Source organism: Cydia pomonella, chromosome 9 (genome assembly GCF_033807575.1).
Source record: "Cydia pomonella isolate Wapato2018A chromosome 9, ilCydPomo1, whole genome shotgun sequence".
Taxonomy (NCBI): Eukaryota; Metazoa; Arthropoda; class Insecta; order Lepidoptera; family Tortricidae; genus Cydia; species Cydia pomonella.
This window is the reverse complement of record NC_084711.1, coordinates 380,268-397,921: the sequence shown is the minus strand read 5'-3', so window position 1 is coordinate 397,921 and position 17,654 is coordinate 380,268. Positions and strand designations below refer to the sequence as shown.

At 34.9% G+C, this 17,654-nt stretch overlaps 1 protein-coding gene across 2 annotated transcripts in view; it reads right to left on the bottom strand.

Annotated features, from left to right (window-relative positions):
- Positions 1–3,216: 3,216 nt before the first annotated feature.
- The window catches only part of LOC133521025 (rhomboid-related protein 2-like), a 29,977-nt gene continuing 15,539 nt past the window's right edge, over positions 3,217–17,654 (bottom strand). Inside the window, exons 1-5 of one of the 2 annotated variants that reach the window (XM_061855744.1) lie at positions 15,679–17,109; positions 5,863–6,253; positions 4,473–4,625; positions 4,183–4,358; positions 3,217–3,759 (exon numbers count right to left, since the gene is read on the bottom strand). In XM_061855744.1, coding sequence (XP_061711728.1) covers positions 3,456–3,759; positions 4,183–4,358; positions 4,473–4,625; positions 5,863–6,213 — 984 coding nt within the window. In that variant the 5' untranslated portion in view covers positions 6,214–6,253; positions 15,679–17,109 and the 3' untranslated portion in view covers positions 3,217–3,455. Of the gene's footprint in view, positions 3,760–4,182; positions 4,359–4,472; positions 4,626–5,862; positions 6,254–15,678; positions 17,110–17,654 lie in introns of those variants that run through there. The other variant, XM_061855745.1, reaches the window with a different exon arrangement.

Sequence of the window (17,654 nt, the reverse complement as noted above, 5' to 3'; positions counted from 1 at the left end):
TGTTTCCCATGTTTTTTTCGTCTCAATATTAAACTATGGGTGTATAATTATATTCGGAATAATGTCACTTAAATGTCGACCATTCATTATATACGAGTAACTTCTACTGCAGTTGGGGAACTATTGCATTCTAAATGGGAAGGCGGGCATTTTTGTACAGAGAATACGGTCGACGGTGACCAGCTGTAGTCGATAATGAAGTTTTATTTATTTAGCGAACATTATTGCATTTATAGCCTCCGGCAATGATCTCATACGTAAATAGACTCAGTAGCTTTCATACATGTAAAGTGCGGCCTAGATGTCATAATTAATAATGAAATTATAACTTTGTACCATGCCGCGCGCGCTCTTAGTGTGCTAAAAGTACAATAACAAGTAGTTTACCATTAATATTCATACATATTTATCCAAGCAAGATTAATTGTCTGAATTCTAATACTAGAAAACTAGGCATATTATAAGTAGAAATATAAATGTCCTGAGATTAACCATAACGATATTGACCTACTGTAAATTAATACCTAAGCAAAATAAGTTAGTGATTATTTTTATAATACCTTAGTAAATAAAAATATAAAATCGTTCAAGTTTTTTTATACCTCCTTGTAAAATGGTTTTACTTCTTACCAAAGCTTCTTACTCATTACTAACGCCCTCTATTGACGAGTAGTGCCATAGCGCTACTCGTCAGCAGATGGCGCTAAAGCTAACTAAACATTGACGTTATACTTTGGTTTGTTGTCGATTTTTAATTTTTGGTTAAATTTTAATAAAACGTGATAAGTTTGAATAGCTAGAAATCTGGCAACGAAAATTCCATACGTTTTTGTAACTCAGAGCAAGATGGTTTAGGACATACGGTGAAATTGTGCTTATATTTTTTCTGTAGAACTGAACTGAACGGGAACTGTATTCTGTTCACCTTTTATCGTTTTTTGTTTCATTTCGAAATGATGAAACAAAAAACGACAACAAAATGAAATCGGCATAACCAAGTGGTATAATTGTGGTAATTGTGGTGGTGGTAATTGTGGTAGTGGTTTAAAGGTTGACTGGTAGAGAATGCCTCATGGCATTAAGTCCGCCTTTTGTACTAAGTATAAGGTTTTCTTTTGTGCAATAAAGATTAAATAAATAAATAATTATGGTTTTACGATTTCTATTCATTACGTTCAGGGATGACTATCATTATTAGTTTAAAGGTTATAAATAAAACTTAGTTCTTAAGATATGGTAATCATATATTTATAACAAATAATATCACTTTTGATATGTTGGTAGCATTCCAAATGAGTACCAAGAACCAATACCGAAGCACGATGCGTCGTCTAGTCAAGTCATCAGTTTTTAGTTACAAAAATTTTAAAAATGAAATTATACATACAGAATAGACGCAGTAACTTATTACTTCTTTTTCAAAAAGTGACGACTCATGACGTCACTATATAGGATCAGGGGGCTTAGTCAAGATGACAATCGTACTTCGACAAACGCCAAGCGAAAAGTAAAAATGTGTCCAGATGACAGTTACGAAACTGTTTCCATACATTATTTACGTTAAGATTGGCATTTTCTATGCCCCCCGCTATGGCACAAGAGACCCTTTATAAATATAAGCATAGACAAATGAATCATTAATTTATTTTAGAATTTGCAGAGCACTGCATAGAAGCATTTCTCAATCTTCGAGTGGAGAATCATCGGTTAGTAGAATTATTATTATCTGTCTAATAAAATATTACAAATTCATGAAATATTAGTTAAGTCTTCATAGAGTAGGCATGATTCTGTACGTCTTCAGAAAATAATAATTCATTTGTCGATAGGGACCGTGCGCATTGGAGGGTCTGCCATCTTGTGGCCTGAATCGGAAAAATAAATATGTATATTTACACGTCACGTGTTTTCTTGTGCATAGTCGGTTCAGCCATCTTGTGGGCTACATCGGAACAATAAACATCAAATTTACGCCTCGGGCCAAAAATCTGACGGCTCCTGTGCTACCTCCTACAGTTCATGCACGCTCCCTATAATACAAAGTTCGCTTAAAGTACCCAGACTAGAACGTTGTAATCTCAAAGGTTCCAGAACGTAAACATGAAAATTAATGACACTAATAGGCACTTAAGAATATCACATGACAGATTTCAACAAAAACCTAAACATACCTGTTTCAGTAGTTTACTAAAACAGTTCTGAAAAGCAGGTCATAACACCCGTGAGAAGAATCATGGAAAAATAATTAAGCAGGTCATAGCACCCGTGAGAAGAATAATGGAAAAATAATTAAGCTTAGAGTGCTCACTCCGGATATAAGTTGTATGAAAGGTATGGTAAGCTTAAAACTCGCTTAATACTTATGAAGCTTACATCTTATTAAAAATAAGTTTTCGCAAAGCTCGTTTAAAACTGCATGTGTTTTAGTATGTACAGAGTACTCTCATCTTACTTATTTTTCTATGGAAGAGTCCAGCTATCTGTCAGAGTGAGAGACATATAAGTTTGTCAGTAAGCAATAATGGTACACATGAAATGTAGGCTTATGATCCTTAGGCGACCAATAAAACAGATCTCCATAAAGCTTTCCTTTAGCCCAAAGTAACAAAATAAAACAGAAACTAAACGGTATATCAATCATTGAATGCTGGCACAATTTCTGAGCAAATACAGTTACCTACGCACCAAATATGTACACTGTAGTGTATTTACGTTAATAATTGTTTACATTCTTTGGTTAAAAATATGTCAAATTGAAAATAAGTCACTTCTCCGTAACCATACAAATATCCTTAAATATATAATAATGCTTATAATAAACTTATATATACGAGTAACGTGTAATCACAAGCCATTTGAACCCAACGTTTTGATGCAAAACAATCTTAAATATTCGATTTCATAGAAATCAAGACTTATGCTAAGTACTGAGCCGAGAATAAATACTTCCCATCAGTTTCATAGAACTGAAAAACAGTCAAAAGTTTGACAAAAGGCCCATAAATGTTGGCCACAACGCACAACACCTGGTTAAGAGATGGCTTTAACCTTTCCTCTGTCTATAACTCATTTTTTTTATTCTTCAGCTCTATTAATCAAATGAAGCGTAGGTATATACTTAATAAGTACAGGGAGTATATCCACGCGTGACTTGAAAGCATCACATCACAATATCCAACACGAAAAGATGTGCTAACAAACAACCACTTCTAATAAAATTCATTCAAGTCATACATTTTCAGCAACAAATATTCCCATGTTTACCAACATGAAACGAACTAGAAAAAGTTAACAATAACAACACGTAAAGGAAGACTTTTTGCGATCATCTGCATCATTCCTTTGGTTCTTACTTCTTAACTACCTATAAAGGTATAAATTCCATCGAAAGCTATGTAATAGCGGACGGAGGAAATTGCACTTTAAGTAGCCTCTTTAAGGCTGTTAATTGTGCGTCATGTATCCAACTCATGCCAGAACACATAATGGATTGTTGCTAGAGTTGTCCCACCTATTAATGCTAAGGCAGAGATGAACCTGGCGATTAAAATAGGTGTTTTATTAGAGTTCTCTCCTGAGAAGACGAGGAAGCCAACAGGGATGCCGACTGCGGCTCCCAGAGCGTGAGCGGACCAGGCCACTGGTGCCACGGCCCAGGCATCTGCTGGCGTGCGCAACAGCACCCAGCTTAGCGTCTCTGATGTCGCCAGCACCACCACACTTAAAGGCCGGAACCACCACAGTGGGATGTGGCCGAATCTGTGGAAAATCGTTATAAGTTAATTTAAGGAGATAATTTAAACAAAGTTCCTGGATTTATTACGAGTAGCTGATTGATTAATTGATGTAGAAACTGTCTATGACAAGTTTCTTTCACATAGAAGTAGAGTTTATAAACGAAATAAAGAGAAGTAGTATAAGTTGGTTCTAAGACCTAATCAAGACAAACAAACAAAGCTGCGTAAGGTAATGCAAGGGAGATATATCTCCTACATAAGGCACTTCAAACATTGTTCTAATTTTCAATGAGTAAGGGATTGTCATTACTGAACTGTTAACCCGATAAAGGGTTAAACTCGATTGAACCCTTTGCGGGTTGCATATAGGTTTTCTCTCAGACATAGATTGGGCAGATGCGCCATAAAACAAAAAAATCAATAGGTCACGTCGATGAAAACTAACCTAAGGCACACGTTAGGCAGATGCGCTGTCAATAACGCGTAGACGGCGGCGGACGCTCCAACAACGCGTACTCGAGGTTGTAATGCTCCGGCGCCTAGCGCGCCCGCCGCCAGCCCCGCCGCCCATATCGCGCAGACGCGGGCGCGGCCCTGCTCACGCTCTAGCACCCAGCCCACCTGCAACAGAGAAAAATGTGTGTAAATTTTTAGGCAGATAGCGGGTAAGTACGTTAATTTAAGGAGTATAAACTTCAGTAGTGCTTTAAAAGTATTGTAAGTTTTTTAACCTACCGCAAGAGCAACGATGGCGTTGGTAGCCAAGTGCGTGGCCGAAGCATGTATAACGCCATAAGACAGCAGTCTCCACGGCTCCCTCCACCACGCACCCGGCGACCACTCCAGACGCATGCGCGCGCGCTCCGAGCCCCACAAGTACATTGATACCTGCAGAAATAAAATTATTTATTTAAAAAAAGAGCATAGAATAGATATTGTAATAGTTCTACGAGAGTTAGAATAAAACTGAAGTTCAGAATAAGAGTCGGCTTTCCTTTAGATTGCCTATGTCTAAAAGAGTACCTAATTTAGTTATAGCAGAATCTTTTGCAATATTAAAGGGCTAAATCACGCACGAACGCGGGTAAATCCGAAAATTGCCCATATCAGGTTCATAATCATAAATGATTATTATAATCATATGACGAGTCAACAATTTTTCTTTTATAAACTTGGCTTTTATTCCTTAAATGATTGCAAGGGAATAATATTATAAAAATAAAAGCAAAATTTCATAAACCAAACCGTAGAAACCGTTAAGAGAACCAAAACGTAGTAGGTAACTAAGTTCAATTATGTAAATCTTTTCCTGAATTTATCGTTTTTAGTCACCAAAGTGCGAGTTTCCCTGAATGTCTTACATAATGTTTATATTATGGACCAGGAAAATATCAAAATAATATAATTGAGGTAAAATACTTTGTAATAAGCCATTACTTAAAATGTTGAGCGATATCCGGTCTTTAAGATAAAGATAAAAGCGTCTATAATATTGTAAATTATAGTAAAGCAGCCTTAGAAATGATTTATTTCTTTATGGTCTTCATGAAAAATACTGTTGTATTTTTTGCATTTTTTTGTATTATTATAGCTTAACATTTATCAACTCATTTCTACAAACCAAATCTGACAAACAAAAAAAGATGTGATAAAAAACTGTCGATATATCTTTTCATTTGTCTAGACATATCACATATCTGGAAATTGTTAAAAACATTATAAGTAAGTACTTATAATTTTTCATAGTTCCGAAGCGCAGGTGGCCAAGCGGTAAGATCGTGCGACTTGCAATCAGAAGGTCGCGGGTTCAAACCCCGGCTCGTACCAAAGAGTTTTTCGGGACTCGTGTATTACAAAATATCATTTGATATTCACCGGTCGTTTTTCGTTGAAGGAAAACATCGTGACGAAATCGGACTAATCCCAATAAGGCCTAGTTTACCCCCTGGGTTAGAAGGTCAGATGGCAGTCACTTTTGTAAAAACTAGTGCTTACGCCAATTCTTGGGATTAATTGCCAAGCAGATCCCATGAGCTGTGGCAAAATGCCAGGACAATTTTACGTGGTTCAAAATATGTAGATGATTAAAAATAGTTGAAAATTTGTAAAAAAAAAAAATACTTACGATTATAATGATAACGGTGAGTATAAAATAAGGCGGTTTGAGAACAGCGTACAACTTCTCCGATCTCTTCTGAAACTTCGTCTTAACTTTCGGCTTTTCTTCTATCGGCTTGACGTGTTTCTGTTTCTTCACAACATCCCACACTCCAAGCGTGAGGCCGGCTTGGAGTTTCGGGCTCGGTGGCGAGTCGAGGAGTCGGCGGTGCTCGCCAGGGCTTCTGGTCTCCCGTTCGAGCCAGGCTCGAGTCGCAGCAGGTCGAGAAGGGGCTATACGCCTCGGAGTCCCTCGCGGCACATGCACTGGTACTGGTCTGTAGCCCGCTCGGTCCTCGACGTCGGCATCGGGCGCCATCGCGACCAACTACCATTTTCCGTCAACCTCTCGCTTGCGTCTGTAACCAAGTAACGCTATATTGTAGCGCGGCGATATATATATACGCGTTTCAGGAGGAAAATTAGAAATATAATAAAGACATTATTAGACATACGTATATTCCTATAATTGCAACAGGAAATCGATGGGTAATTTGCTTGCGGTTTGTCTGCACTAGAAAATAAACTAGAGTATTTTATTATAGTTTACTATGTAAATGCACTTATTCTATAAATATATTTCACAGCGTTACTCATGCCGATCAAACCGTGGCTCAGGGAAGAATGTCCAATGCAACGTTTTCACCTATATGTATTTTATTTATAATTAATTGTTCATTTTAGAAACCACAGTGCAGTGTGTTGACATAATAATTATACGAGTTGCCACACAAAATAACATAATACTTATATGAATCCACTGAGTCCACTGTATTTCAAACTAACGTCTACTAATAGTAAATTAAGAGCAAGAGATGAATTTAAGCTGCAGATACCACTATGTAAGACCTCTTTGTTTAAGAAAAACTGCTATATAATGAGTATTCTTCTGTATAATAAGTTGCCATATGAGATAAGACAATTACCTGACAAATTATTTACTACCGGATTACACAAATGGTTAAAGGATAAATGCTTTTATTCCTTAAACGAGTTTCTGGATTATTCTGTTAACTAGATGTATTATATAATTTTGAATCAAGTAAAGTGACATTAAATTCATAGTTAAACTCTTTTCTGTAATTTTCGTATATAAATTTATAATGTTCGTAATATTTAACTACGCGACTTGCATGTCATGTTAATGATTTGGTATTATTTAGTTTTGACATTGTAATGAAGGTTTATTTTTTTTCTAGCTTCAAGTTTGCATGCCATATTTTTGGCTAAACATGTGATACTAAATTAATTTACTTTTGACATCTGTATGCAATTACCATGTTTAAGCAAATAAATATTTCTATTCTATTCTATTCTATGATGTACTCACGTCAAAATCAAACTTTTTAGTCAAAGTTTCGAAAAAGGTATTATGGGAATAATTTCAAGAAAAATATTTATGGTAAATATGAGTACTTCTAAATCAAGCTAAAACTTAAATTAATTATTATAATCGTGTTCATAATCAGAGAAAGATAATCTTTTAAGCAAAGTTTCAAAAAGACAGGTAGATTTTTTCCTTCAATTTATAAATAGCATTAATTAGCATAAGTACACGTCAGTTCTTACTTGGTATTGTCGACAGCTTAGAGCATGAATAAGTATAATATATTTTGTATATACCATATTAAATGTAGTAAAATAATTAAATGCTCCACTTATCCCCAATAAGTACCGTCGGGCTTCCCACAAACAAGGCCCTTGTTTATAATTTATCTCCTAAGACAACTAGACTTGTTACGCAGAAAATGTCTGAAATATACGACGTTGGGCGTCGCTTATTCCACCTAATAAGCAAGCTTGTGGTTTGCGCGGGCGCAACTAATCAACTACATATATTCTCTAATTGGGTTTTCATAGAAGGATTTACGTTTAAACTGTTTCAGTAATTGTGACGTGAATATTGTTTATGTTTTGAATGGATTTGATGAATTTCGAAGAATGCGTAGTAGAGTTGTAGCGTAAGGAATGTTGTTTATTTCAAGGAATATGATTTTATTTATGTTTATTACTTATTAGGTAAAATGTAAAGTTTTTAGGAAGTCATTGATCTTTTAAGGTAGAAGTTTGAAAATTGACCTGGTTATAATTGGAGAAAACATTATTTATTTATTTAAAACTTTGATTCAGACAACAAGGCCCATATTACAAATACCTTACAGACTAACATACATATACATTTTATAAAATTACAACTGAGTAGGTAAACACTATTTAGGTTACGGCGTAATATTTTTTTTTTAACTTTAAGCGATTAGGTATGAAAAGCATGACTAATGACAAAAATGTATATTTATTCAATATTATTAATGTAAGTTATTTAATCGTTATGCTCAACTTTTATTTATTTATTCATAATGGTATACCTATGTGTTTTTTTTCGACCTAACAGACCATATTGCATATTTGCTGATCTAGTATCCCCATGAATTTTAAAAAATCTAGACACGTGTACAACTTACAATATCACGCCATTGTTTCGCGTCGCCAACTCGATTCTTATCGACCGACCGTAAAGGGTTAACATTAACACATTAGTGCCAGCATCGATATTGCTGACCTCACCGTAAACTTTATTGCATAGCTGTAAGATACACCAATGGTTATGAGTACTGCTGTGCGTAGTCTTTGACAAAATTAATTGACTAATCGTGACCCTTGTTCCGACGAGATAAAGTCTACTTGTTGTCAGTTAAAGAGTGTTGGTTTAAGCACCGCTGCTGATACAGTTTAGTGACCATTCATAAGCCTTCTTGCGTCGGAATAAAGGTTACCAATGCAATGCTCACTTCAGAGTGTTGCTGTTAAAACTATTTTTGACAAAATAATCTGATCATTCACGACCCTTACTGCGACGAGATAAAGACTAGCAATGTTCATTTGTTGCTGTTATCTGTTTGTAGACAGGCTATAAAGCTCTGTGGGAGTGTCAATGTTGAATCGACGTGGTGGGTCAGAAGACAATGAAGTGATTAGAACTTGATAATGGTCTATTTTCTATATCAGGATAGAACAGATAAGAAAGGATGCGATAGTAATGTTTTGTTGACTTCTGGTATTGTAAAATAAAATGTACTGTAGTGCCCTAACGTAAGTATAGTTGACCACGTAGCCATACTAGCTGTAAGTACCTATAGAAAAGTGGATACATTATAATGTTAATATGCTAGGGTACCGACTGTACATACTAAAAATATATATTATAAAACTTGATCGGATCGGCAAAATTTTTAGTTATTACACATCTAGATTTATTGAATATGATATTTTTAGATTACGTTAATGCGAGTCGAATTTAACTGGGACGGTTCTGTATATTTCTAAGTAATATATTGTTTAACTAGCCCCAGCACAGGTTTCGGTCTTTTTGGGCTGTTACTGCACACTATGTCTTTAAACGCTGGTCGGGAAAATCTTTTTTATATCATTTTGTATGAAAAAGTGAATAGTTAGTAGTTTTGTATTGCTTAATCTCCAATTGAGAGGGGATTTAAATATTCTTGGGTCAGAGGTGTAGGGTTAGAGCCGGTGTAGCTTTATTTGACGTTCATAAGCGCATTATATTATAATATGCATACTTGAATAATAAACTATCTTTATCTTTTAAAAAAATATTGTAGTTCATTAACTACGAACGTAAGTACCAAAAAAATAATTCGCGCGTTTTAAAAAAGGGCTTGTACAGGCATTCAAGTGATCTCACAAGTTTCTTTGCTACCTTTTGAAGTAAGTAAACACAAAAACGATGTTGCATTTGCTAGGCTACTAAAATGTTGACCTCATTCATGCTTAAGTACACAATAAAAACCGGCCAAAAGCGAGTCGGACTCGTGGACAAAGGGTTCCGTACCATTACGCAAAAAACGGCAAAACTTCACGTTTTTAGTATGGGTATACTTAAACATTGATTTTATTGTGTTTTAGTATTTGTTGTTATAGTAGTAACAGAAATTCATCATTTGTGAAAATTTCAACTATCTACCTATCACGGTTCATGAGATACAGCCTGGTGACAGACAGACAGTCGAACAGTGGAGTCTTAGTAATAGGGTCCCGTTTTTAACCTTAGGATACGGAACCCTTAAAAGCATAAGTGCTTGGAATGCACTACGTGCATTGTAATGTATGGTGACATGCATAGCATAAATGGTAGGTCCGTATGTTTTTGGTGCGTGTCGAATAGAGCTGTTCAATATGCATCCCTATGCCTAAAGTGAAGGTGCAACAACAGACTAATGCGTTCACAACACGTGCAACGCAATGCATTGTTATTGGTGCCATCAGTTTAGTTTCATGGAACAAATTATTTTACTGGTGTTCGTTTGAAAGGTATGTTGGGGTAACATTTCATAGGTTAAAGACTAGCGAGCCACCATACAAGGAAAATTGACAGTCAAAATTGAATGAATGGTATTAGGATATAGAATTGTTTTTTTTTTGTATTAAATTCGAGAGAAAGAAAACAAAAGTAGCTCTTTTCCATTTAATAATGATTCAAATTTCATTAAATTAGAGAGAGGACCACCGTATTGCTATTATTATGAAGCTTTTTTACTTTATTTATTAAATGAATACTCCATAATATTCTGAAATGCTGACTTATGGTTAAAAAATAAACTAAACCTAAACTAAACATTGGAGGTAATTTGTACTAGTATTGAACTTTGGAGCCCAACAGGTTAAATGACTACCAAACTAAGTAGTCCTTCATTAGTTCCGTTTACAGCCAAAACACATGCCAATATGCCAATTTAAAGAGACAGGGCTATTTAAAGACAATTTTGGCATACGTAACAGGTTAAGGTAAGATTTAGTTCCTATATATTTATACGTACAATCAGTACCAAGAGTGGAAAAAAGACACAATCGATGTAATCCGAGGAAGGTCCGATCTTTAAGTAAAAAAAATATATATAATATATATATTATAGGACATTATTACACAAATTGACTAAGTCCCACAGTAAGCTCAATAAGGCTTGTGTTGAGGGTACTAAGACATCGATATATATAATATATAAATATTTATAAATACATAGAAAACACTCATGACTCAGGAACAAATATCCATGCTCATCACACGAATAAATGCCCTTACCAGGATTTGAACCCGGGACCATCAGCTTCGTAGGCAGGGTCACTACCCACTAGGCCAAACCGGTCGTCAGCAAGTAAGTTAATATTACTTGTTGTGCACCAATAAAAATACACAAAAAAAAAATACAAGTTTAAAACTAGGTAGGTAACAACACACTTCCTATCAACAAAAAAATGGGATATTGAATTTTAACGATTTTGTTAAGTACTTTTATGGAAATTTTTAAATATAATTCATACAGTTTATTTTCATTTTAAACAGGTAATTACAAAAACTAGTATATCTAAACTTATTTACTAAGTATCGTTAAACCAGTAAGGTTTGTCTCGATACTCCATTCAGTAGTAGATTTTATACATAACCGGCCAAGTGCGAGTCGGACTCGCACAGGAAGGGTTCCGTACCATTATCTATAAAAACGGTCACCCATCCAAGTACTGACCCCGCCCGACGTTGCTTAACTTCGGTGATTGAATGAGAACCTCGAGATTGGAAAGAAATATTTATTTTATTCTGTTTTTAGTATTTGTTGATATAGCGGCAACGGAAATACATAATCTGTAGAAATTTCAACTGGCTAACTATCACGGTTCATGAGTTACATGAACCGTGCGCCTAGTGACAGACGGACGGACGGACGGACGGACTGACAGCGGAGTCTCAGTAATAGGGTCCCGTTTGACCTTTTGGGTACGGAACCCTAATAATGAATTATCTTATAACAAAAACATAACAAACTGTTCTGTTTTAGTTCAGTAATTCACAATTTGAAAAGTTGTCCCAAAAGTTAAGCATATAACTTTATTTTTCTTTTTTTTAATCCTGAAGGCTTATCAATCTAATTAAATTAGATCCATCTTACCCCAACATACCTTATCTAGTTCAGTTTCATCGAACTGCTAGTTCGAAACATAATCCAGCACATCTGGAATTCTAACCACAACAGTCGATGTTGTAATATTCTGTGGAAATGTTCGGCTTAATTACCGAATTAACTACAGATTATAAATCAATATTAGTAATTAGTAGTGTCATTTGAGGTCAATGACCTGTACAGGGAGCATCAAATAGATAAACACGGCCAAAGTGGCCAAATACTTGATGTACATTTTGAATATTTAAGATAATATGTAGATATATGTCTACGTAAAAAATCATCATCCTTTATAATGATAAATGATGATGATTTTTTTTTTCAAATATGCTTTATTCATGTAGGCCTAGCAACAAGCACTTATGAATAGTAAGACAGTATTACATATAATTATCTTAATCTAATTATCAGAGCAATTTATTGATGTTGTAAATATTATTGCATATACTCGTATAATACTAATGAATATAATTCATAGATCAAATTTAATACTACAAATTTCACAAAATATAGTCATACAAAAAAAAAATGAATAAAAAATACTAGTCTAGATTGTTTCTAGAATAAATTCTAAATGTCAAACAAATATAATAAAAACAACAAAGGAAATACATGCATTGGAATATCCATTTCATCATCATTATTCAAATATAATAAATAATTAATCATTTCGAATCACAATTAATCCCACGTTGTTTTATCATTCATGTAGTCTTGTGTGGTATAATAAGCTTTAGAAATAAGTTTACGCTTAACATGATTCTTAAATTTATTAATTGATAACTCAGTAATATGGTTTGGAAGTTTATTATAAAATCTCACACAATTACCCATGAATCATTTTTTAATTTTATGGAGCCGAGTGAAGGGCACTGCGAGCTTATGTTTATTTATAGTTTCATATTTATTTTTAGATTTGTATGCAATGGCATATACTCTACGACTAACAGAGAGGAAGTTAAATCCAGGCTTACATAATAAACGATACAAATGAAACAAAAAAATTTTTTGCCAAAAAAATCATACTTGGTACAAGCTTTTATCGCTGCCTATACTTCTCTTTCCACGTTGGGACAATTCTAAAAACTTCAAACACAATTAGGTTTCGTTGTTTTATCACAGAGTTCCTATGGCTACCTCCTGTCTCCAACATCAGTTCAGCTTGATATAATTATTGCATTATGACCCGACTTACATATGTATAAAATTTCAGATCCATCGGATACCGGGATGGGACTTTCAAGAAATGACTAAATCCTTGATTCGAACCCGCTACCTCCATTATAGAAATATTTGACTGATTGTATCTAAACAATAATATTGTGGGGATGGACGTATGGCCATACGTCAGAGACAAAAGCTACATTGCAGGCTAGCATACACTGGGCCCAAGATAGCTTGGAGGCTGGTGATGAGTGTCCGCAGTGGTTACGTCCCTCAGCCATGAGGATACGACAAGAAAGAAGATTATTGTAGACGTTACATATATCTAAGAGAGCTAAGCCAAGATGACAAATTTTAAATCGACAAACGCCAAACGATAAGTAAATAAAAAGGTACCGGGATGACAGCGGGCCCACCGCGGGCCGTGTTGTCTCTCTGTCGCATTTTTAAATTCGTACGTAAGTGTGACAGGGAGGCAACAGGTCGAACGTCGTTCACGGTAGGCCCTCAGATGCTATAAAAAGGCACGTCAAGTCCATAAATTATACACCGTGTTTTTATTGAATTCCGTTCGGGGTATCGGTATAGGAAATTTAAAAAATACCTTTTTTTTAATTTTTTTAGTATATTTATTTTTATGAAAAGTGATCAAATGTTGCATATAGAGTTGTTGTAATACGGGCATTACATTTAACTCAACCAAACAATTAAAAACTGTGACATAAAAACTGAACATCAATCGTCCGAGATAGTATTTACGTTTAGTAGCAAATGTATTCCTCATACTTAACACTAATCAATATGTAAACAGGCTCTAAACCAAGAGTACACGCTCGTAAAGGCCTTATAAGATACAAATCAAATATTGATTATCTCCGAAATGGACTTAATTAGAAGACCGGTGTCTTTGAGACAGTTACTTAATTTAAGCTCAGGGACTCAGGGATGCATCCTTCAAATTAACGGAAATAAAAAAACACGATGGTTTCGATTGGCGTATTCTATCAACGACTATTATATTGGCTAAGCCCCATGAATGACACATTCATAGTATATTAACAAGCCGATTTGGCTAAACAAAGGGCCACACAAGGAAGTGTCTGTCTGTCTGTCTGGCAGCTGACGAAGGCTGTGTCAATTCTATTTAATATAGACAAGATTGCCATCCGATAAGCCGAGGCCAGGAACATCTATGTTCTGTCATGTTAATGTGTCTCTATTCGAGGAGTTAACGACAACTAGACATGTCGCTACTAAAGCGGAGTTCGAGAGTAATTTTAAATAATGTATAAAAATAGATAGATAGATAGATAAAATCTTTATTCAACCACAACTTACATGCTTTGTGACACAAACAAATAATAAGAGAAAAAGAAAATTGTCAAGAGACAAAGAAAAAGTAACATACAATTTGACACTAATATCAATAACAATGTATTACGTGTCTTATTTTTAGGTTAGTACAGATATTAGTAGAGGGTCATGTGTTGTGGTAAAGAATAGGCGCTGACTCAGCATACATGCTGCGGAGACCACAGCGCTGATCTTCCGTCGGAACCTTAAAACCTACACTAATAAACGACCAGAAATAGGTATTACAGATTTTGTTAGCATTTAACATATAATCTAAAATTCCTACGAAGGTTGTTTTCACTGAAATATTGATACGAGTAATCGACATATATTTTAACTACAAAATGATATGAATATAATATTTTAGTTGGGTATATTAACTGTTGTTGTTGTTGTCTTTAAAATGTGCGGATACGAAGTAATGAAATATTTAATATTTGATTTGTTCCCTAGTACCTAATTTATATAGTTATTGTTTTTTTTTTAAGTAAATTAAAAGAAAAAATTACATTTTCTAGCTTTGCTATATAATATTTTATAATAAGAGATACATTATAAATTGACTTGATAACGTTGGTAAATTACAACTCATATCAAAAAATTAACGATGTCACAAATTGTTACTACAACATTTTATATATTATAATTATCTTATTGCATATGCATAACATTGTAAACATATCAAGTCATCTTAAGTTTGATAAAATAAATTAATATGTAATGAATTAAATGCTACTGCATAATTTATTAAATGTTGATTGGCATGCAGTACACTTTGCTAAATCATATCGAGTATATAATTATCGACAGCTACTTTTAATGATACAACTTGTTTGTAGCAATGTGATTAACACTATTGCTTATAATGGTGTTAATTAAATTTAAATCTTAAGTTAAAAGTAATATTCTCATACATCTACATTCTGCATCTAAATTAGAAATAATTTTATTTAATGTAATTTAAACAAATAAATGTTATAGGATATTATTACACATATTAACTAAGTCCCACAGTAAGCTCAATAAAGCATGTGTTGCGGGTACTTAGACAACGATATATATAATATATACATATTTATAAATACTTAAATACATAGAAAACATCCATGACTCAGGAACAAATATCCATGCTCATCACATGAGTAAATGCCCTTACTAGGATTTGAACCTGGGCTTCATAGGCAGGGTCACTACCCACTAGGCCAGACAGGTCGTCAAATTTATCACTAGTTTAAGTTAATTGGACTATCACGTACTGGCATTCTAAAATGTTTTAAAAGCCAAAATTAACTCACCATTTTATTATCAATAACACTTATCACTAGCAATAAACTATCTAATTACATTCACTTTTTTTAACACAAATAATAGAATCCGCAATTTTTTAAAACTAATAATCAAACTTTGTATATACTGAGAGGTTTCATGTAACAGATAAGCTCTGTACGTTCGGATCGCGCGGCGTACGATACAAGACAGATGGTAAGAAATGATGCGCGAGAGCATGCTGATGCCGACGCGCGGGCGCTACCTGCACCCCGTGACGTCATCATCTGCACTGATAATGCGGATTGTATTGTGGGGCCAAATCGAAACATTTCAATGTCAAAATAACGTAATTTTGCTATCATACGCGGGTGCATTCCTCTCGTACTTGTTCGTGTTCCAGCGAGACGCTCGGGCGCAATGATAACAAAATTACATCATATTGATTGGAATGTAAGTGCAAATTGACCTCTTTTGTCTATACCTATACATAGGAACGATAATGATACATAGGTTTTAAGGTGATTTTATCCGACGATTGTAGAATGGATAAAAAAGATGCGCGGGAGTTGGTGCCGGGGCCCGCTAAGTGATGCTGCATATGTTTACAAGTATAGAAAGGTAATTAAAGGATATCATGTGCGATGTACACGAGCGATGCATGAAGGCGGAAGGAATACGGATGAGACGAGAGATTACCTGTTACCCAATTCTGATTCTAATTTCTTATTATGATACGGTTTTGGATGTAATATTGTCAGCTGTCATGTGATATTTTTCTGAATTAAAAATACAGGCTACTGAGCATAAGTAGTCTAGCCATAATATCACGCTCAATCATCTATTGCTTTTTTTATTATTATATTGCGGATGTCCGAGATAATTAGGAAAAAAAATAATGAATATGTTTTCATGACATAATTTATAGATAAAACAAAGTAATAATTCATTAAAAACTCACAGATGTATGTAAATACTCAGCCTCGATCTCTTTTATATTTCCCAGTTAATACATATAAGGTACCTAACCTTTGTCAATCTTCATCAATACAGTTTACTAAAATTTTTGTATATCAGCTTACCTAACTTAAGTAAAAATATCGCCTTTACTTATATTTTTAGGCCCACGCCAGATGCGTAACCAAAAAAGATTTTCAATAAATGGAAGCCTGCAGGTTGGCGCCAGGTGCATTCGATAAGTATATTATAACATCTGGCCACGCGTTGCTATGCGACGCAGGTAGCTAAGATGCAAGATGGCGGAACCAGTGTAGCGTGACCTTAAGAACTGTCATCCTGATGCATTGTTTACACGAGGCTTATAACTAGGCATCGGAGTTTTTATCACATGGTAAGACTAATAGCGAGCTATGGAGTCGACATAAGCAATAGCGAGCTATGGAGTCGACATTAGCAATAAAATTCAGTTCATATTCATACTTATTTTAAATAAACCGCGTCGGAGCCTGCGGGTTGGCGCCAGGTGCACTTGATAACTGACATCTGGCCGTTGCTATGCGTCGGCGCAGATAGCGAAGATGGCGGAACCAGTATAGCGTGACCGTGAAAAATTCCCAATAGTTACCACCAAACCAAGTTGGTGGTAAGGTAACTATTGGGATGTTTGTGCCTAGTAGTTACCAGTGGTAAAAGGTGGGAAAAAATTACCCAGTAGTAACAACTACTACCACTACCACTTGTAACAACTTGGTGGTAACTAGTGGGTATAACCCAATGATCGAGGAGACCATAAAGTATGTACTAGTCAAGTCTTGAGGGTCGTGAAGTTGGAAGCTCGACACAATGTGAATTTTAATTATTTTGTGGTGAGCGTTCCGACTGAAAACCTAGCGATCTTGACCAAGGAGGAGTTTTGGCCAAAGGGTTTCAAGTTCTGCCGGAACTAGATGAGCTCGGAACCCCTGCTGCATCGCAGCCATAATTGTGAGTTTTAGTTTTAAGATATATTTTATAATAATATGTATGCTAGTTTTAAGGTATTTAT